General features: G+C 44.2%; 1 protein-coding gene across 2 annotated transcripts in view; it reads left to right on the top strand.

The window, feature by feature from the left end:
• The first annotated feature begins 1,124 nt into the window (after positions 1–1,124).
• Positions 1,125–22,929, top strand: part of LOC109900658 (ephrin type-A receptor 7) — an 87,048-nt gene continuing 65,243 nt past the window's right edge. For both annotated transcript variants that reach the window (XM_031837059.1, XM_031837060.1), the window contains exons 1-3: positions 1,125–1,281; positions 3,014–3,078; positions 4,095–4,764. In XM_031837059.1, the coding sequence (XP_031692919.1) occupies positions 1,188–1,281; positions 3,014–3,078; positions 4,095–4,764 (829 nt within the window). In that variant the 5' untranslated portion in view covers positions 1,125–1,187. The remainder of the gene's footprint in view (positions 1,282–3,013; positions 3,079–4,094; positions 4,765–22,929) is intronic.

Genomic DNA, 22,929 nt, shown 5'->3' with positions numbered 1-22,929 from the left:
TGGAACACGTTTCACAGGTGAAGAGGATTAAGAGTCATTTGCATAATAAACATGTCAAACAAAACGTTAGGTACATAAAACTTGAATGTCTCCTTACATCCATTCATACATCGTTTATTAATCAATATTTGTGGGCCATAACTACAGCTGTTTTTACTTGGTAGAGGTAAATTGTGACTAATTGGTGAGCTGAAACACATGTTGTGTATGTAAAGGGTTACTGCGTTCCTCTTTTACGCTTTCATTTATCAGTGATTTTCCAAATCAACTGAGCAACGGGAAATTAACGTTACACTTTTTAATTGTGTTCTGTGTTTATCTTGATGTAGAGTGCTACTTAGAACCCCAGGATGCAGTTAGTTCCATCTTTACTGTAGCAGTTTTCCATGCAGCAACACAACACAACATAAGGAGTCAACTCATCTCCTCCTAATGCCCAGACTCCTGTCTTAAGGTGGCGTTCTCAAATCAAATTGTATTTGTCACATGCGCCGAATACAACAGGTGTTACAGTGAAATGTTTACTTTCAAGTCCTTAACCAATAATACAGTTTGTTTTTCTGAAGATGATGCACACTACTCCAATGTCTCTACACATTGTCTTTACTCACTCTTCTAAACAAATACATGGGACATTACAGCGAAGTGGTGACATGGTGAAAGTATGGTAACAGTTTATAGCAACATTATTTGCCCAGATAGCCCTTAATCTGTTTATATTTATGTTGTTATTTCAGGGTAATGCACAACATACTTTGGATTAGAGTTTTTTGGTTTAGGCTATGCTAATGTAGGCTGATAACTATTTGCTTTGTCTTGTATGGAAGGAAAGTTTCTTACCATCATCTTACCCAAAGCAAAGAGGTCCATCTTGCCCAAAGAAGACTAGACTGTAACATTGACTAAAACCATAATTCATTCAATTATCCTGAAGAACAGCCTCTGCAACGAATGTATTTGTCACAATGCTTGCACAGGATACTTTTCTACCAGCCGCGAGTGGATCATTCTTCTGTCAGTCTAGTTGAGTGACATCAGTTGTGTTACAGTCCACGCCCAGCAGATGCGGATGCTATTTGAGTGAGACACGGCAGGTTCTCGTACATAGAGCTGTTTTAGCGTCGTCAATGGGAAGTGCACGCCAAGGTGGAAAAGCGAATACTGTCTAGCTAACTTCCATTTACAACATGGGTTCTACGTCGATTCCGTGTTTGTGGATTACATTTTTCCTTCATTTATGTTGTTTGATGAACACTGGAAAAGCGCAGAATGCGAAAGAAGGTATGTAATAAAGTTTGATAACCTCTCATCATCGCCTCATCCAGGCTACATCTCGAAAACTGATCGGCAATCGCGCGTAGTGACATCCAGAGAAATAGCGCGCAGTAGACTATCCTGCGATTTTGTTGCTTGCGCACGAATTATCATTCCTGTATTTGTCAAATGTTTAAAAAATACAATATGTCAAGACATTAGTTCAATGACATTATAGTGTTGTTAGTCAGTGGATTGCAGTCTGTGGACATTACACAGCGTTTGTGTGACAAACGACCCGTCGTAGGCTATTTTAGTAGGCTTTTACGCGTGGCACCAAATCCAAAATAAGGCTCTATACGGACGATGGTGAAATTGTTGTTTTCAAGGCTAAAATAGTCTACATTTAGACTGTCATTCCACTCAGTCTCATATCATGACTTGGGATAAACTTCCAAGATCGATGGGTAAGCTAATACCAACCCATTCACCCTAAGTATGGTACACATTAACCCTCCTTGTAATTACAGGAGTTCATGTTTGAAAGACCTGAAATGAGCCTATAAAAACTGACATGCACATAGCGAGAGCGCACAAGGAAAGTCTATATCACAGACACGGAGAGATAGCAAGATCAAGGTATACTGTTTATATAAATGAACTAAAGGTTAATTTTGCTAAAGAAATTGACTTATTAATAAACAAATACAATTGGAAGGAGATAAATAATTTTAAAGTATTGCCAAGTTGCTGACCTTCACTTTTAAGGTGATTATTGTATTCGTAAACACACTAATGATTCTGAAATACAAACTATTTTCGAGTCTGTCTGAAGTTTGAAACGGTCTGTGTAAATGATTTAAAGCATATGGGGCTATAATATATGATCGCATGTCTGATCAATAGATTGAAATTATATTTAGCCTATAGTAACTCTGCTATTAAACACTTTCTTTCACGGCTCTGCGTTCAAAGGAGAGGAATCGGCAGTACGCTCTGAGGCTCTATTCGGGTGAATGAATACAAAGTCTACCTGCTAATAATCTATTAAATGCATATATATATATATATATATATATATATATATATATATATATATATATATATATATATGTTAGATAAGTGACACTTTTACACCAAATTCATGTTGCCGTTGGTAGACTACAGCCGAACAGTTTTAGGATTATATTTAGCTTGTCAGTGTGCCTGTCGCCCATGGCACAGCAAGGACTCGTGCATTGCTTTTTATTGTCTTAGATTTAAGTATAGAGGCAGGTGTTCTTGTTTGACCCTATTGCACCAGTATGTGTGCCTCCATACTGAAAAGACACAAACAGATATTGCCATTTTACCCCATGTTTATGTGGGTTGTAGGCTTCATGAAACCCAAAGTTGTCACAAATAACACTTACCATTTAGCTTAATGGCGATAAAAGCTGGCCTTAGTCTTAATAGGAAGGGTAGCCTACTGTATGTGACATGCGTTTATCCAGTAGTCTTCAATGTGAAAGCAGTTCTCAGGCAGTGCCATTGAGGTAAATGTATTGTCATCAAATCAATACCCTATTGCACAGTCTGTAATTGTTCATTTTCATAGCTGGCTGCAGAAAATGGGTCATGTGTCTAGTCATCTAGCCCTCACATACTGTATCAGGCTGTAGACTTTCATAGCTTATTCATTTAATAATATTTGTCGAACTGACAGTGGCACATACAGAGAATTAATCATCTGCTCTACTCTTTTATTTCCTGTTGCTAGTGATTCTGTTGGATTCCAAGGCACAGCAGACAGAGCTGGAGTGGATATCTTCTCCTCCTGGTGGGGTAAGTGGGACACTAACTAGCCTACACCTCTGAGAACATATAATACTCCAATTAACACTATTCCTTTCAGCGTTACCATGCTCTACCTCAATGGAGGAAAATCTAGATTTAAATGTGAAATTTCAACACGGTCCAGTATTATTATGTCTTTCTGGCTGTGTCATTACCATGGATATGTGCCTCTGGGTCATTACCATGGATATGAGCCTCTGGGTCATTACCATGAATATGTGCCTCTGGGTCATTATCAGTCGCACTATCCAGAGGCAAGCTTTTTAAAATTGTCACAGTGTCGGACCGAGTTCGAGAAAAGCCATTTGGGTGGGCTGTTTGTTTATGTTAATTGTTGTTAATTGTAGCAGTCCTGAAAATCTATAGGATGGGTGGCATGTACTGTAAGTGAAGAGATATTGATTTTGTTTTTGATGTAGCCCAGGCCTCAAGTCACCTTTCCATAATAGCCTGTCCGTAAAGGTTTTAAAATCTAAAATAACAACATTTAAATAATAAATAAATACAAATCTAGCAATATGACTGGAAAGCAATCCTAGTTGATCCATTTGTTTTTATGCTTATCAGATTTACTTATTTGCTATATTAGGAATATCTAACTTTAGGCTTATCTCTGTTTTCTAATCTTTCTTAAGGTCTGATTTCATAATAACATTGCAGAGGTTTATGGATTTTGTTTAATAGTTCCATACTCATTTCCAAATACTGTAAAAGCAAAATGGATGACCAATTGTTTTTAAAGTGCTCCAATAATGGAGGTCTTTTCATGCCCTATGTTTTTGTGATTTCATTTAGCTAACCCAACTTTAGACAGTGTTATTACTAGTTGTTACACCTTGTACACGTCTTTATTAATATGTTAAAACACTGTATTGAATCAACACTACAGTAGGACACAAAACCAGCCAGTATTTACATTATTGTGTTGATTTCCTTGCAAAAGTATGTTGCTGTTGAGAACCAATCCATATAAATATACCAAACTTGTGCTCTGTTCTTTTCAGTGGGAAGAGATCAGCGGGTTGGATGAAAACTACACCCCCATTCGCACATACCAGGTTTGTCAGGTCATGGAGCCCAATCAGAATAACTGGCTTCGGACTAGCTGGATAGAGAAGGGCGATGCCCAGAGGATTTTTGTGGAACTGAAGTTCACGTTGAGGGATTGTAACAGTCTACCCGGTGTGGTGGGCACGTGCAAGGAGACATTCAACTTGTATTATCAGGAAACCGATTCGGAGGTCGGCAGGAATATACGAGAGAACCAGTACGTGAAAATTGACACAATCGCAGCAGATGAGAGCTTCACTCAGGGGGACCTGGGAGAGAGGAAGATGAAGCTGAATACAGAAGTGCGCATCATTGGGCCGCTGTCCAGACGAGGGTTTTATCTGGCCTTCCAGGATGTAGGGGCATGCATCGCTCTGGTCTCTGTCAAAGTTTATTACAAGAAGTGCTGGTCCATCATTGAGAACCTGGCCACTTTCCCAGACACTGTTACGGGATCAGAATTCTCCTCTCTGGTCGAGGTCGAGGGCATGTGTGTCAGTGACGCTGAGGAGGAGGCCGATAACGCTCCCAAGATGCACTGCAGCGCAGAGGGAGAATGGCTGGTGCCTATAGGGAAATGTATATGCAAAGCTGGATTTCATCAGAAGGGCGATGCATGTGAACGTGAGTGCAGTTATATTCATCTTGCTCTATCCTCTCTATACGTCATTTTCATTAGTGGCATAACTTTTTCTATCCTCTGCTACACTGCAATTTTCAATATGGAAAAATATTATTGTTTTAATTAGGGGAAATAGGAAACGTATTGGTAAGCAGAAAATGTGCCTCATTCAAATGTAAATGTTTAGACTAGTTTTTCCCTTTGATTTATGGTTTTGCACAGGGTCACCCATGCCTAAACAACAGAAAGAATCTGTTGAGTATTTTAGTTTTTAATTATACCAAACAGGCAAAGGACAATCTAGGCCACATTAAATAGTTGTGGTGGCAAATAAAATGAAAGCAGCTGATTTGAGGGCCATATTAATGATGGATAAAGTATGGAGGCCTGAAAATCCTCAGTGTAATAATTGGAATCCATGTTAATTGTTTGATTAGCAGGCTCTTAATTTATAGCCATGGTTCTGTTGACACTGGGATTAAATGATAACTTGCACTTCAGTTTAGCTCAGTGCTCCTCGGTAAGAGCACTTCCTTCTCTGGCTGGCTGCTGGCCAAGGCAATCACTTGCAGAATAGACAGGTCTGGAGGATGTCCAACCAATCTCAGTATCCCTCTGCCCCTTCCAAACAACCCTGACAGAGAGAGAAAACAAATAGCCGCCATACTGTGGCATTTAGGCCCCAAGATATTTATGAAGGGCCCTAACAGGAAACACAATTAAAGTCGCTGCGGATATGCATTTTGTGTTGTTTGGTCCTAGCACCATGCCTCGGCAGTTAGCATTAAATGCTTTATGTCACTCTAATTGCACAAAAGATTATTTTCAGCGGCCACCTGACTTGTAAGATAACAATCACTGTGGATTAAAGGGGAACTACTTAAGTCACAGAGTTTAAGTGTTCTGTCTTGTCAGCCAAGCTTTTTTTCTTTCACGGAATGGGCAGTGTCCCTCTAAGCAGCTTATGAGGGGTACTGACCAGTAATAATTAAAGGAAATGTGTCTCAGGACAAACTAGAAGTCCAGGCAGGCTGGCCACTTTCAGGCAACACGTAGGCCTCCACCAGAGAGGTAGGTCTATACCTTCTACCATGTGAAGTGTACTTAGGTGATATTATCAAAAACAAACAAAAATTGCCTCTTGAGTTATGTTGCTCTAAAATGTGGTTAGAGGTTAGAGCTTGTTCAACACCCGGTGAGTCCTTTTTTGTGTAGTCGTTTATATTATTTTGGAGCAAACAATGTAGCATATATTACATCAAAGCTTTGTCTAAAAGTACCAGCTGAAGCCTGCTCTTCTGCTTGTAAAGCAGGCCTGTTAGAACTGAACTGTTGCCCATTCGAGGCAATTAACTGGTCCAACTACTGTGCCAGCTAAAACTGTCCTTAATGAGGTGGAAAACATACCCACCTGTGTATGAGTGATTCAAATCCTTTCTCAACATGGTAACTTTATAAGATATTTATTTCCATTGGGGCATGGCTGGCCATTGTATTGAGGGGTAGTGAATCTAAATAAAATGAACATCTTACTGCAGAATCAGCAGCTTCTCGCAGAGATCTGTTGATATTAAATCGCCCATTCAGTGGTTTCTCCTAGAGCAAGGGGAAAATCCAACAGTTTTCCATCGGTTGAACACCACTTCAATGGGGCCTAGAATGGAAGAGGGTTTTGTCCTCTGTAACTGCCCCTTAGCTACAGTACAGCTACAATACTTGTGTTGGAGTTTACTCAGTCTTCACCCAGGCCTCTCTTTTAGCATCCTGCTTGGAATACTGTGACTTTCTATATAGAAAATAGATACACATTCCGCTCACTGTTCTATTTTCAATATATGCAGTATCCTCCAATTGTAAAATGTCCATCTGTGAAATATTGAGCAGAAGGCTGTAGGAGGAGCAAGTGAGTTGAGCTGTCAATCATGTCATTCGAGGACTAGGAGCCCCCCCTCTGTGAATGCAGAGGCCTCCTCCAAAACGTGTTGTGATCCACTCATTCATCACCGTCACTGGAGAGGGACTGCATGTCTTTCACTCCTCTCCCTCCCCGTCTCTGTCTCTCTTTAACTATTTTGTGGCATCTGCAGCACTATAAATACCTGTGTTTCTCTCTCTCCCAATGTTAGGAGAATCAGTGTTATGGGTGTTGAAAAGGGCACATTTTAAGTGTCCTGCAACGTGCACAGGGTTTATTTGCATAGAAGTGTGTGGTGCTAAAATAGTGGCCATTCAGAAATGGAGCCACTGAGTCGTTACGAGAAATAGAGGGCCCTTGTGGACAGACATTGGTGTCTTTGTTTTGCCAGGAATGTAGGTTGTCCAATTTTAACACATCACATAATTATACCCTAAAGCAACTGACTCTTGAGAACTGATGAACTATTCACCTGTTCAACTCTTTCTCCAGTGTGGGAGGCCTAGTCTCTCAAGTAAACAGATAAAAACACAACCTTATCCCAGCGCTATCGCTACATGCTAACAAGATCATTCATGAGAGGATACAGCATCCTGCAGACACTGACACCATCCATCTTGGTGTGTCAGGAACTCAGACAGGAGTTAGTCTACGGCTGATTGATGGGCTGAGACCCCTGAGGGAAGGACCTAACTGTGATGCGGTTGACCACACAAGCCAAGGTGTGTCTGTCTATGTGGAGGGGAGAGGGGCACCAGGCAGCCCCAGCTCCAGGCCCAAGCAAGGCCACTATTTAGCATTTCAAATGAAGCCAGGAGTCAGGGGTCCTCATGCATCTTGACGCTCCTCCTGATTGATAAGGTGTGATTTTAATAATGCTCCAAATGGCCGTCCTTTACAACCGCTCCTGAGCTTAATTATTCAAATGGTGGTGCGCACGGAATCCCCAGGAGACACAACTGGATTGAAATCACTCAAGATTGAAATAATTTGGTGATGGACGGTGGCTAGTCTTGTCACCGCCCGTGTCGGCTAGGTTCTGGTGAAAAGCTGCATTCTTCCACAGCTTCAGGGTAGTTCCTGTTTTTGTTTGTTTGACCTGGCAGGTAGCACAGTGATAGACTGTCGGGACATTGTATCTGTTGCTTTGAAACACAAACATGGTTGACAGCTAGCATCAAGTCTCAAAATGAATTAGTTTAGTTTTGGGGGGGGATTCAAATAAATAGTATGTAGGCTTATACACCAAGCCTTAGATATTACTAATATTTGATATGGAGATTTACATTTTTGATTTGTTAGAAGCTGGAGACACATATCGACAGAAACAAACACCCTCACATACTTACACACCCCATATGTATAGTCACAGCGTAATAGAGTATGTGCCTGTTTTGTCCAAGGAGAACAAGTCACTGGGAAAGAAATGGTAGGCTTTTATGCAACAGAGCACTTCTAAGCACATTTTTAAGTCCCCTCCCTGCCTGCTCGGGGTGTAAGTGGGGAAAAAAGTGTTGAGCTTATGTAATAAGTTATTGATTTTCCTCTTAAAGGAAGATTGAAGTGTAGAGCCACCGGTCTACAAAGCTCCCAGAGGAGACAACAGACAGAGCCTTCCCTCCCTGCCTCCCTCCCTCTCTGCCTTTCTCCCTGACGCACGGTAAGGTGCTAAGACCCTGGGCCGAGTCACTTTCCCCCACATGCCACAGGGACACTAAACGGCAAGACGTTGTCATCTGACATAGTGTTCCCCTGTCCGATCGGATCCCTCCCAACAGAATGGTGGCTGAGCAATTACAAAAAAAGACATCTGTGCCACAGTTTAGATAGCCAAAGGAAAATAAAGCCCGCAATCTCAAGAGGTATGGAACCGGGGATCGATGGAAGTGTCTGAACCTGTTAGTGCAAGTGGAGATGAGGGCTGCTGAGGCATGGGGAGGGGGCTATTGTTGTGCGGGGAGAGCGGGCCAGAGAGGTGACTCTTCTGATGAACAAGGGTCAACTGCTGCCATCATCCATCTTCCGTCTTGGCAGTGTTCTGTCATCCAGGGCACTCACGTTACTAAGCACAAAAGGCAGGCATCCATTGTCCAGCCCGGCCTTGTTTGCAGCCATGTGTAAATTAAGTTAATATTCACTGACCTTAAGCATAGCCAATGAGAGACCCCAGTGTCACCTTGGAAATAACGCCATCTGACACAAAATAGCAAAGGTCTCTCTTTTAGGGTCAACAATGTCTACCCACATATCTCTTCTTATTGTCCTCTGTTGGCATCAAAATGGAGAATGTTTACTATGGTTTTGTCTACAGATGAAATTCAACTTGGGTCTCTAATTTGGCCTGACAGCTCTGATTTAGTGACAGATCTATAGATGAATAATGTGTGTCAGTTAGTTAGCCTCCATTTTGAACTAACATGACTCAAAGAGTGCTTAATACGAATATTAGGTGTGGTTTTGCCCCATTTGATTAACTGGTATTCAGCTAAGGGGTTAAATACATTTCATGTAATGGTGTCTTCTGGGCAAGTTGGTGTGTCCCCACAAGCGTTAAGTGGATTATATTTTACTGTCCTCTGATTCATATTTATATATACATGATTTAGTTCCAGCAGCTTATCAAGCGAGGTGAAAGAAAAACCTATTACCAATGACCAGGCAGCGAGCAGCAATGTTTCAGGGAGACTTATTCCGGATATTTTTAGGTCTGGATTTTACACCCTCAGTGTATCAACTTTTATCTCTAGGTATAATATCTGCAAGAATGACAAACAGTAGGGACAAACGTTAAAGATAATAGAGTTTTCATTTGATTTGATATAGCAGCAACCCAATATGCATTATGTTAGAGTAAAGACAACTAGATTCAGCCGCGGGCCGATTTGTTTCAGAGCGGATGTTCGGGGGACCGGAACATAATTATAATTTGTACACTGCAAATTGACTAAGCCCAAAAATAGATTTTATTTGAAAATAACAATAATTGTATAACCTTGATAACATTGAGACATGTTTGTGAATTTCCCTTATTTTTTTAAAGTGGGAATACTTAAAAACAGATTTACTCAATTATTATTATTATTTTCTGAATTCCTGTCTTTTTTTACCCAAAACTAAAAACAACAAATATTTTTGTATTGTATACTGTATGTGTTTTTAATGAAAACTGTGGGGACCGGGGAAAAAAGCATGGTTGCCTACCACTGGATGTGAATCAATGCATATGGGCATATTCTATTTTTGCATATGACTTTGAAACAAATATTTACCATACCTAAATGAAATGGAAATGAGTGAGCCCTGTGAAACTGTTTTGTTTAGAAAATGAGGCATTTGTATTTCATTTCACATGTTAAAGTTTCCCGCAGAATGTCAGGCCTGGCAGCGTTGTGCAGCTAGGAGTCTTGTATCCAGGGAAACTTAGATTTTAATTCTTTTATTTCTCATTCGGAAATGGTGGTGTATATTTAAAAGGGAGAGACATTGTATCCAACATTAAAATGACTACCCTGTTTATTATAGCTCTCCACATTTACAATTTAAACCAATCTGTGCTCTTTCCAGTTCTCTGAGGAAGAAACTATGATTCAGTCTACTAATGAGAAGCAGAAGAAACTGCCTTTTTCTCATAACAAGAGATTAAAAAGAGCAAAGGCACTGCACAGAGGAATACAAGCTACTTTGTGAGGCAGGCAATGAGTGTGTTTCTGTGCTAGGTTATTACTAAATCAAAAATCTAAGCAAATTCATTGTATAAAAATGAATAAAACAGCCAATGTTCTCTTGACTCAAGCCGCCTGTTTTTCCCCACTCCAAATAATTTGATCTGCTCACGTAAGCAAAGCAGCACAGTGGTACCGCTTATTCAGATGCAAAAAAGCATGTTTGTTCTAATTATCGTGATTATTATAATCCATAAACTCGTGATTAGCATTTGTTTGAACTGGAACAGCCACGGACCTGAGCTGGGTTTAGATGTGGAGTGTAGTTGGTTGTCAGGACAGGATCTGGGTTTAGATGTGGTGTGTAGTTGGTTGTCAGGACAGGATCTGGGTTTAGATGTGGAGTGTAGTTGGTTGTCAGGACAGGATCTGTGTTTAGATGTGGTGTGTAGTTGGTTGTCAGGACAGGATCTGGGTTTAGATGTGGTGTGTAGTTGGTTGTCAGGACAGGATCTGGGTTTAGATGTGGTTGGTTGTCAGGACAGGATCTGGGTTTAGATGTGGTGTGTAGTTGGTTGTCAGGACAGGATCTGGGTTTAGATGTGGTGTGTAGTTGGTTGTCAGGACAGGACCTGGGTTTAGATGTGGTGTGTTGTTGGTTGTCAGGACAGGATCTGGGTTTAGATGTGGTGTGTGGTTGGTTGTCAGGACAGGATCTGGGTTTAGATGTGGTGTGTAGTTGGTTGTCAGGACAGGATCTGGGTTTAGATGTGGTGTGTAGTTGGTTGTCAGGACAGGATCTGGGTTTAGATGTGGTGTGTGGTTGGTTGTCAAGACATGATCTGGGTTTAGATGTGGTGTGTAGTTGGTTGTCAGGACAGGATCTGGGTTTAGATGTGGTGTGTAGTTGGTTGTCAGGACAGGATCTGGGTTTGAAGGTGGTGTGTAGTTGGTTTCAGGACAGGATCTGGGTTTAGATGTGGTGTGTGGTTGGTTGTCAAGACAGGATCTGGGTTTAGATGTGGTGTGTAGTTGGTTGTCAGGACAGGATCTGGGTTTAGATGTGGTGTGTAGTTGGTTGTCAGGACAGGATCTGGGTTTAGATGTGGTGTGTAGTTGGTTGTCAGGACAGGATCTGGGTTTGAAGGTGGTGTGTAGTTGGTTGTCAGGACAGGACCTGGGTTTAGATGTGGTGTGTAGTTGGTTGTCAGGACAGGATCTGGGTTTATATGTGGAGTGTAGTTGGTTGTCAGGACAGGATCTGGGTTTAGATGTGGTGTGTAGTTGGTGGTCAGGATAGGATCTGGGTTTAGATGTGGTGTGTAGTTGGTTGTCAGGACAGGATCTGGGTTTAGATGTGGTTGGTTGTCAGGACAGGATCTGGGTCTAGATGTGGTGTGTAGTTGGTTGTCAGGACCTGAGCTGGGTTTAGATTTGGTGTGTAGTTAGTTGTCAAATCTGGATTGATGGTCCTCTTTGCCTCGTTAAGTTGACCTGGCTGTTTCTCTGTGGAGCAGCGCGCACATCAGCACGGCCATCTGAGGCCAAACGGACGCCTTTGTGTGTAACTGGAGCCCACGGGGGCTGGCCCGCTGTAGGGAGACTAGTGGCTGGTTTGAAATTGTTCCTGTGTTCCAGTCCTTTCTGTCACAGCAGTGGGTCCATGGGGATTGGAGTGGGGTGGGGTAGGAGGGAAAGCGGGGCATGGGGAGAGGGGTGCGGGGCATTGGCACAATTTGGAGATAATGCTTGGTTGCTGACTGGGGACATTTTAAGCGCTGATTCGTTGTAGCTGCAGGGGGCTTTGGGTCGGGGTAGACCTTTGGGCCCTCTGCTTTTATCCCGAGAGCAGCACAGTCTCTTGTCTTCAGTGTAGAAGTCTTTCAGCAATAAGAGGTCCTCTTACATCTAGCCACATCCTCCATTTAAAGGTAGCCAGCCGCCCGGGCTAGCTGCCCTTAAGACTTTTTTCTCCCGTCGCCATGCAAGTTTAATGAACTAAACAAAAGACGATTAGGCAGGGACATTTCCATGTCACTGGAAAGTCATTTGGAAAGCCCTTACCCTGCATGATGAATTAAAGAAGTGAAGACCTCGCTCTCTCTCTCTCGCTCTCTCTGGAAGAGGGTGTACTTTTGTACGGACACAAGGTTCAGTTTCTGCTCATGCGGAACCAACGCTATAAATTCTGTAATGATTTAATGTGAAAACATCCTTCATTTTCCACCTGCAGACCCATGCAGTAAATAAGTGTGATGGCTAAGTGAGGAAACAGGTGCTGGGGTTTATTGTTGCTTATTTCAATTTCTGACAACATGCGGTAGCTCAGGCTGTAATGCATTAGAAACAGATTTGAAAAGTTTGTGAAGTGGTTGTGAATATTGTTTTTTTCACACTTATCATGTGACCTTTGTTATCAATGTGACATTTACCAAAACAACTGTACATATTGATTATTGAATTGGATGTATTGGCATAATTATCATCACACCCGATACAATCTGTTCTCTTCTAAGCCTTAGTTTTAATATAGATGCCTTGGTTTTAGGTTTGACACAAAAAATGTAGGCTAAAGATTCTTCCTTTGGTGTTGGGGACGACTAAGTGGAGCCAACAAAATGGGAATGTCAGAAATATGATGTATTCAGCAGTAATTGCACAGCTGATACATTATCCTGCTGTTTTACTTAATATAAGTTAAATCAGTTCAATTCTTCTGTTATATTTCATTCCTAATTATGTGTATATTTCTAATTATAAAACTAAAATACTTTAAGATTTAAATAATATTTAGGTAGCCAGAATAGATTTTTTAGACTTTTAAAAGTTGATCAGTAGGCTAGCTAGCTTTGATCTTAGCTCGGTACGTCCAACCAGACACTTCCTCAGGAGTTTGGCTGTTTGGAGGCCAAAGCAGTGTGCCATCCAACACAGTGTAAGGGAATGCTAATCTTTTCTTTGTTTCTCATAGTAAAGCTACTTATCTCCCCTTAAGCAAAGGTAGCACCGATGAATGGAGGGGTTGTCTAGGTGTGCTGAGTGCACGCATAGCCAGGCACAGCCATTCAAGCTATGTGTGGTGTGGGCCTATTTGGGAAGTATTAGTGACAATATGATCGTTTTTAGGTTTTCCAGCCATTTAATCTGGTCTTTCTAGCTAAAATTCTTCATCTTAAAGTTTGTTTCGTTTTTTTGCTCACTGTCGCCTTGTTTCCTCTCTCCTTCTATCTCCACCCCTCCATTCAAAAGCCCACAGGAGGTGTAGGTGTTTGAAAGTAGCTTGTTTGGAAGGGGTTAGACATTGAAACTCTATCCCCGTCCCCTGTGAAGAGGGTTCCAGCAGGGTCTCAGTTCTCTCTCCCTCCTCTCCTTTGTGTGTTGTGCCACTGTTTCCAGGAGCTGGGTAGGCGCCTCGCCTTTCAAAGGTGGGAGATTAACATGTCTCGGGGCAAAAGCCCAACTGTTCAGCTTAGTTTCTCTTTCTTTCCTTTCTTTATGGATAAAAAAGAGGGAGATTTAGTAGAAAGTGCAGTACGCTACTTCAAGATGTTTTTTCTCACAGAGGTGGAGAAGTCTAAAAACACCTGTTGCTAGGCGGATGCTGTGAAATTACTCGCAAGATTTACTCCATGGGAAACAAGAGAGGTTGTTGAAGAAAAACCAAAGGGCATTAGCGTAAAAAACAACAACTGTGTAGAGTACACAACATGTCAGTAAACAGAGCTTGATGGATGTCCTAACACACTACTTGCCATGGCAAAAACACCCATCTAATCAGAGCCACACAGTATGCAGAAGAACCCAGCTTCTCCAGGGCTATTGACATCCCTCTCCAACAACACAGAGTCACATTCATAATTATATATTATGCCCTCAGAATAAAACCCAGTCATGGACCTAAAGCAATGATTCTGGAATAGAATTTCATGGCTCCGTGAACGTTGAGAAGCAGGGTGTTTTTAAATTACTAGCAAAGAATGTCCCCGGTAATATGAACATTGAGTTAGCAGTATAATGGAGTTGATGAAACAACACCTCGCAGGGTGAATAGGAGATAAATGTGTTTATGCTGTGTAGCCAGACAACGGAGCACTGAGGTCAGAACAAGCAAAACAAGGAAGAAGGAAAAGACTCTCGGAGGAAATGGATTCATAAAAACCAGCCTAGACAAGCTTCCCATATTTTGTGGGGCCGGTGTTTATATTTGATATTTGTAAAGACATTTCCCTATCGTAGCGGCGGTGGCGACAGAGACTGTTTAAGGAAAGGCAATGGCGTTTTGAAATTAGAAAATAATCTGTTTCCTTTATCGTGTTTGACCTGCTTCACCTGGCATACATCAGTGAGCAGAGCCCGGTCTGTCTGGCTGTTGGTCCTGTCAACTGCAGCTCTCTCCCTAGGCCTCCTTTATCACTCTAATGGGGTGCTATCTCTCTAAGCTGCTCTCTCACTCCGGGTCTCTGCGGCCTCCACTCACCGGCCTGCCGACTCTCACATTCTTTCTCCATCCATCCTGACAGACACGCAGGCTGGTTTAACACATAATCAGGCTGGATGAGAGGGTGGCCAGGGGGAGGCCCGGCCCTGTCAGGGCCCTCAGACTAGCCCACACCAGTCCATCTCACTGCGGGTCAGGAGAGCTGGAGCACCACCACCAACACACACCACCACCACCATCACCACACTCACCATCACCACCACCACACTCACCACCAACACACTCACCACCACCACGAAAACCACCATCACCACTACCACCACCACAACCACCACCATGACCATGACCACCACCACTACAACCACCACCACCACCACCATACTCACCCTGAAGTCCCCTCTGTCCTCAGTAGTTGATAGGCAGAACTAGCCTGTTTAGACACTGAAGTCCCCTCTGTCCTCAGTAGTTGATAGGGAGAACTAGCCTGTTTAGATCCTGAAGTCCCCTCTGTCCTCAGTAGTTGATAGGGAGAACTAGCCTGTTTAGACCCTGAAGTCCCCTCTGTCCTCAGTAGTTGATAGGGAGAACTAGCCTGTTTAGAGCCTGAAGTCCCCTCTGTCCTCAGTAGTTGATAGGGAGAACTAGCCTGTTTAGACACTGAAGTCCCCTCTGTCCTCAGTAGTTGATAGGGAGAACTAGCCTGTTTAGAGCCTGAAGTCCCCTCTGTCCTCAGTAGTTGATAGGGAGAACTAGCCTGTTTAGACACTGAAGTCCCCTCTGTCCTCAGTAGTTGATAGGGAGAACTAGCCTGTTTAGACACTGAAGTCCCCTCTGTCCTCAGTAGTTGATAGGCAGAACTAGCCTGTTTAGAGCCTGAAGTCCCCTCTGTCCTCAGTATTTGATAGGGAGAACTAGCCTGTTTAGAGCCTGAAGTCCCCTCTGTCCTCAGTATTTGATAGGGAGAACTAGCCTGTTTAGAGCCTGAAGTCCCCTCTGTCCTCAGTAGTTGATAGGCAGAACTAGCCTGTTTAGAGCCTGAAGTCCCCTCTGTCCTCAGTAGTTGATAGGCAGAACTAGCCTGTTTAGAGCCTGAAGTCCCCTCTGTCCTCAGTATTTGATAGGGAGAACTAGCCTGTTTAGAGCCTGAAGTCCCCTCTGTCCTCAGTATTTGATAGGGAGAACTAGCCTGTTTAGAGCCTGAAGTCCCCTCTGTCCTCAGTATTTGATAGGGAGAACTAGCCTGTTTAGAGCCTGAAGTCCCCTCTGTCCTCAGTAGTTGATAGGCAGAACTAGCCTGTTTAGAGCCTGAAGTCCCCTCTGTCCTCAGTATTTGATAGGGAGAACTAGCCTGTTTAGACCCTGATGTCCCCTCTGTCCTCAGTAGTTGATAGGCAGAACTAGCCTGCTCCTCTTATTCTCTGTCCCCAACGCTCTAGGCGACCAGTTTTGATAGCCTTTAGCCGCACCCTCATACTACTCCTTCTCTGTTCCGCGGGTGATGTGGAGGTAAACCCAGGCCCTGCATGTCCCCAGGCACCCTCATTTGTTGACTTCTGTGTTCGAAAAAGCCTTGGTTTCATGCATGTCAACATCAGAAGCCTCCTCCCTAAGTTTGTCTTACTCACTGCTTTAGCACACTCTGCTAACCCTGATGTCCTTGCTGTGTCTGAATCCTGGCTCAGGAAGGCCACCAAAAATTCAGAGATTTCCATACCCAACTATAACATCTTCCGTCAAGATAGAACTGCCAAAGGGGGAGGAGTTGCAGTTTACTGCAGAGATAGCCTGCAAAGTAATGTCATACTTTCCAGGTCCATACCCAAACAGTTCGAACTACTAATTTTGAAAATTACTCTCTCCAGAAATAAGTCTCTCACGGTTGCCGCCTGCTACCGACCCCCCTCAGCTCCCAGCTGTGCCCTGGACACCATTTGTGAATTGATCGCCCCCCATCTAGCTTCAGAGTTTGTTCTGTTAGGTGACCTAAACTGGGATATGCTTAACACCCCGCCAGTCCTACAATCTAAGCTAGATGCCCTCAATCTCACACAAATCATCAAGGAACCCACCAGGTACAACCCTAACTCTGTAAACAAGGGCACCCTCATAGACGTCATCCTGACCAACTGGCCCTCCAAATACACCTCCGCTGTCTTCAACCAGGATCTCAGCGATCACTGCCTCATTGCCTGTATCCGCTACGGAGCCGCAGTCAAACGACCACCCCTCATCACTGTCAAACGCTCCCTAAAACACTTCTGTGAGCAGGCCTTTCTAATCGACCTGGCCCGGGTATCCTGGAAGGACATTGACCTCATCCCGTCAGTTGAGGATGCCTGGTCATTCTTTAAAAGTAACTTCCTCACCATTTTAGATAAGCATGCTCCGTTCAAAAAATGCAGAACTAAGAACAGATACAGCCCTTGGTTCACCCCAGACCTGACTGCCCTCGACCAGCACAAAAACATCCTGTGGCGGACTGCAATAGCATCGAATAGTCCCCGTGATATGCAACTGTTCAGGGAAGTCCGGAACCAATACACGCAGTCAGTCAGGAAAGCTAAGGCCAGCTTCTTCAGGCAGAAGTTTGCATCCTGTAGCTCCAACTCCAAAAAGTTCTGGGACACTGTGAAGTCCATGGAGAACAAGAGCACCTCCTCCCAGCTGCCCACTGCACTGAGGCTAGGTAACACGGTCACCACTGATAAATCCATGATTATCGAAAACTTCAATAAGCATTTCTCAACGGCTGGCCATGCCTTCCGCCTGGCTACTTCAACCTCGGCCAACAGCTCCGCCCCCCCCGCAGCTCCTCACCCAAGCCTCTCCAGGTTCTCCTTTACCCAAATCCAGATAGCAGATGTTCTGAAAGAGCTGCAAAACCTGGACCCGTACAAATCAGCTGGGCTTGACAATCTGGACCCTCTATTTCTGAAACTATCTGCCACCATTGTCGCAACCCCTATTACCAGCCTGTTCAACCTCTCTTTCATCTCGTCTGAGATCCCCAAGGATTGGAAAGCTGCCGCAGTCATCCCCCTCTTCAAAGGGGGAGACACCCTGGACCCAAACTGTTACAGACCTATATCCATCCTGCCCTGCCTATCTAAGGTCTTCGAAAGCCAAGTCAACAAACAGGTCACTGACCATCTCGAATCCCACCGTACCTTCTCCGCTGTGCAATCTGGTTTCCGAGCCGGTCATGGGTGCACCTCAGCCACACTCAAGGTACTAAACGACATCATAACCGCCATCGATAAAAGACAGTACTGTGCAGCCGTCTTCATCGACCTTGCCAAGGCTTTCGACTCTGTCAATCACCATATTCTTATCGGCAGACTCAGTAGCCTCGGTTTTTCGGATGACTGCCTTGCCTGGTTCACCAATTACTTTGCAGACAGAGTTCAGTGTGTCAAATCGGAGGGCATGCTGTCCGGTCCTCTGGCAGTCTCTATGGGGGTGCCACAGGGTTCAATTCTCGGGCCGACTCTTTTCTCTGTGTATATCAATGATGTTGCTCTTGCTGCGGGCGATTCCCTGATCCACCTCTACGCAGACGACACCATTCTATATACTTTCGGCCCGTCTTTGGACACTGTGCTATCTAACCTCCAAACAAGCTTCAATGCCATACAACACTCCTTCCGTGGCCTCCAACTGCTCTTAAATGCTAGTAAAACCAAATGCATGCTTTTCAACCGGTCGCTGCCTGCACCTGCATGCCCGACTAGCATCACCACCCTGGATGGTTCCGACCTAGAATATGTGGACGTCTATAAGTACCTAGGTGTCTGGCTAGACTGCAAACTCTCCTTCCAGACTCATATCAAACATCTCCAATCGAAAATCAAATCAAGAGTCGGCTTTCTATTCCGCAACAAAGCCTCCTTCACTCAAGCCGCCAAGCTTACCCTAGTAAAACTGACTATCCTACCGATCCTCGACTTCGGCGATGTCATCTACAAAATGGCTTCCAACACTCTACTCAGCAAACTGGATGCAGTCTATCACAGTGCCATCCGTTTTGTCACTAAAGCACCTTATACCACCCACCACTGCGACTTGTATGCTCTAGTCGGCTGGCCCTCGCTACATATTCGTCGCCAGACCCACTGGCTCCAGGTAATCTACAAGTCTATGCTAGGTAAAGCTCCGCCTTATCTCAGCTCACTGGTCACGATGGCAACACCCATCCGTAGCACGCGCTCCAGCAGGTGTATCTCACTGATCATCCCTAAAGCCAACACCTCATTTGGCCGCCTTTCGTTCCAGTACTCTGCTGCCTGTGACTGGAACGAATTGCAAAAATCGCTGAAGTTGGAGACTTTTATCTCCCTCACCAACTTCAAACATCAGCTATCTGAGCAGCTAACCGATCGCTGCAGCTGTACATAGTCTATTGGTAAATAGCCCACCCTTTTCACCTACCTCATCCCCATACTGTTTTTATTTATTTACTTTTCTGCTCTTCTGCACACCAATATCTCTACCTGTACATGACCATCTGATCTTTTATCACTCCAGTGTTAATCTGCAAAATTGTAATTATTTGCCTACCTCCTCATGCCTTTTGCACACATTGTATATAGACCCCCCCTTTGTTTTCTACTGTGTTATTGACTTGTTAATTGTTTACTCCATGTGTAACTCTTTGTTGTATGCTCACACTGCTATGCTTTATCTTGGCCAGGTCGCAGTTGCAAATGAGAACTTGTTCTCAACTAGCCTACCTGGTTAAATAAAGGTGAAATAAAAAATAAAAAAAATAAAAGACCCTGATGTCCCCTCTGTCCTCAGTAGTTGATAGGGAGAACTAGCCTGTTTAGAGCCTGAAGTCCCCTCTGTCCTCAGTAGTTGATAGGGAGAACTAGCCTGTTTAGAGCCTGAAGTCCCCTCTGTCCTCAGTAGTTGATAGGGAGAACTAGCCTGTTTAGAGCCTGAAGTCCCCTCTGTCCTCAGTAGTTGATAGGGAGAACTAGCCTGTTTAGACCCTGATGTCCCCTCTGTCCTCAGTAGTTGATAGGGAGAACTAGCCTGTTTAGAGCCTGAAGTCCCCTCTGTCCTCAGTAGTTGATAGGGAGAACTAGCCTGTTTAGAGCCTGAAGTCCCCTCTGTCCTCAGTAGTTGATAGGGAGAACTAGCCTGTTTAGACCCTGATGTCCCCTCTGTCCTCAGTAGTTGATAGGGAGAACTAGCCTGTTTAGAGCCTGATGTCCCCTCTGTCCTCAGTAGTTGATAGGGAGAACTAGCCTGTTTAGACCCTGATGTCCCCTCTGTCCTCAGTAGTTGATAGGGAGAACTAGCCTGTTTAGAGCCTGATGTCCCCTCTGTCCTCAGTAGTTGATAGGGAGAACTAGCCTGTTTAGAGCCTGAAGTCCCCTCTGTCCTCAGTAGTTGATAGGGAGAACTAGCCTGTTTAGACCCTGATGTCCCCTCTGTCCTCAGTAGTTGATAGGGAGAACTAGCCTGTTTAGACCCTGAAGTCCCCTCTGTCCTCAGTAGTTGATAGGGAGAACTAGCCTGTTTAGACCCTGATGTCCCCTCTGTCCTCAGTAGTTGATAGGGAGAACTAGCCTGTTTAGACCCTGATGTCCCCTCTGTCCTCAGTAGTTGATAGGGAGAACTAGCCTGTTTAGACCCTGATGTCCCCTCTGTCCTCAGTAGTTGATAGGGAGAACTAGCCTGTTTAGACCCTGATGTCCCCTCTGTCCTCAGTAGTTGATAGGGAGAACTAGCCTGTTTAGACCCTGATGTCCCCTCTGTCCTCAGTAGTTGATAGGGAGAACTAGCCTGTTTAGACCCTGATGTCCCCTCTGTCCTCAGTAGTTGATAGGGAGAACTAGCCTGTTTAGACCCTGATGTCCCCTCTGTCCTCAGTAGTTGATAGGGAGAACTAGCCTGTTTAGAGCCTGAAGTCCCCTCTGTCCTCAGTAGTTGATAGGGAGAACTAGCCTGTTTAGACCCTGAAGTCCTCTCTGTCCTCAGTATTTGATAGGCAGAACTAGCCTGTTTAGACCCTGAAGTCCCCTCTGTCCTCAGTATTTGATAGGGAGAACTAGCCTGTTTAGACCCTGAAGTCCCCTCTGTCCTCAGTATATTATATGGAGAACTAGCCTGTTTAGATGTGAGGGTTATTAGGGAAGTGGAGAGTGTTGTTTCCCTATTTCACCGACTCTAAAAGTGAGGTAAAACCGTTGCTTTTCTGGAATGGTAAAACTAACTAGAAGGCAATGGGCTCTTTATGAAATGCGATCTGTCAATCTAAGTGGAAGATTAACCGAAGGAAAAACTCAAGTGCCATTGCGTCACGCCGAGACATTAGGAATAATTATCATCTGGTAAGGCCACAGGAAGCGATATGTCAGCCTGTCACAAAATGTCAGCACAGGATGAGAATCTCATCTATCCTCTTTCCTTTTTCTGCCTCTGTGTCCTTTACCCAGAATGCCATTCAATTGCCAAACATAGAGAGCGTCTGGATGGAATTGAAGAATGTTAAGAAGCCGAGCTCGGAGGAAACAGACAAAGCAGTATCTTGAAAAATTAGAATTTAATTTCTTAGTGTGTGTCTGTTGGAGATAACGGCTTGTTGTTTCATCCTCTCGTGGCCCCGCAATGTGGAGAGTGATGTGGAGAGTGATGTGGAGAGTGATGTGGAGAGTGATGTGGAGAGTGATTGAGACGTCCTCAGTATAGGGAGTCAGTCAGGGCATTTCCTCCCCAACTGTGCTCCTAGCCCCAGAGTGAGGCCTTTCCTGTTCTATCAGTACAGTGTATAAAATGCTGACTGCAGACAGTCCCCCCCCCCCCCCCCCCCCCCCATCGCTGAATGAAAGCGTTTGACCACTGTAAGGTAAATTACAGATGCTGTCTGTTGCCCCTTGCTAAGGAGCCTGGTGGAATGTCAGACTTGTATTTTCAACCTCAGCCCTGTTCTCTAAAGACCGGCTAATTTCGCAGTGTGTTGTAAATAAGGCCTGTGTTGTCTGTCCCAGCTCCTTCTCCATGTTTTTTAACCCACCGTCTGTGTCAACAAGCACAGCCTGTTAACCTAGTCTTTATCTGAGTGGTAGTGTAGGGCGGGTGTCACAAAACCAGACATTTTCAAGTAGTCTCTGTACTTTTTTCCCCCACGTATGAGTTTGCCTGTCGGATTCGGCGTCAATGTAAAACGCAATGGATTATTGTGAGTCAGGAGATGGACGTGTACGGTGCTCTAATGTGTTTCCGTGTCAGTGTGACACTTCTGTCAGTGAAGTTCTCAAATACTGTATGAGAGGCAGGCCGGGTTTGTCCTGATATTACAGACAAGCACTAGAGATTAAACCCAGGGTAATTAAACAGTGACGTGTTACCCTCTCACCCTCTTTTACCTAATGCTTCAACATCTCCGTTAAAGAGTGTGTTTTCAGCTGATGATGCCAGGAACAGGATCTGGCCAAAAGCGTCTGTGCTGCTGGGACTGGAATGCAGGCTCTGGGATGGCTGTGTTTGTGCATGTCACTCAGTGCACTGTGAGAGAGTGCTGGAGAGGGAGAGCCAAGGCGAGCCCAAAAAATGGTTACCCATGTCACACAGCTGTTGGATTTGAGGCCCTAATTTGCCGCCTTGTTGCTTCTGTAAACATTTCCGGATGCCAAAGCCGGTCAGACACGTTGATAAACACAGGGGCCCTGATGACAAAACAAGAAAAATAAAGTCTTTTTTCATGGAAACTTTAACTTGGAGTACTATTTACTTTTGAAAGCCCTGTGGTTCTAGTGGCTGAGATAGCACTAATCTGGGCCTGCTAGCTAGCGACGTGGAGGCTCAGCCTGGGAACATGGTAGCCAGGCAGCCCTGGGCTCAGCTGGGCCTCCCCTCCACACTGCTGGCCACTTAGTGGAGCACCACTACTCAAACCTAAAGGTAAACAGACACACTGGCTTATCAGAGTGTTTAAACAGCCATGCGTGGTGAGAGAAGAGAGGAGAAAGCAGCCTTTCAAACAGCACCGTTGGCCAATCTTTAACTTGCCTCAAATGGACTGCTCTATGTGATCACAGACACGGGCCAACATGTGAATATTTACATAGTCTTATCAGAGTATGGTATAGCGCATTATGTGTCTGTCTTTGCGCAGGTACATTGTTTGCACTTAAAGTCTAATGTT

Source organism: Oncorhynchus kisutch, linkage group LG12 (assembly GCF_002021735.2).
Source record: "Oncorhynchus kisutch isolate 150728-3 linkage group LG12, Okis_V2, whole genome shotgun sequence".
NCBI classification, from domain to species: domain Eukaryota; kingdom Metazoa; phylum Chordata; class Actinopteri; order Salmoniformes; family Salmonidae; genus Oncorhynchus; species Oncorhynchus kisutch.
Note: the sequence above shows the minus strand (reverse complement) of the source record. Positions and strands in the feature narration are given on the sequence as shown.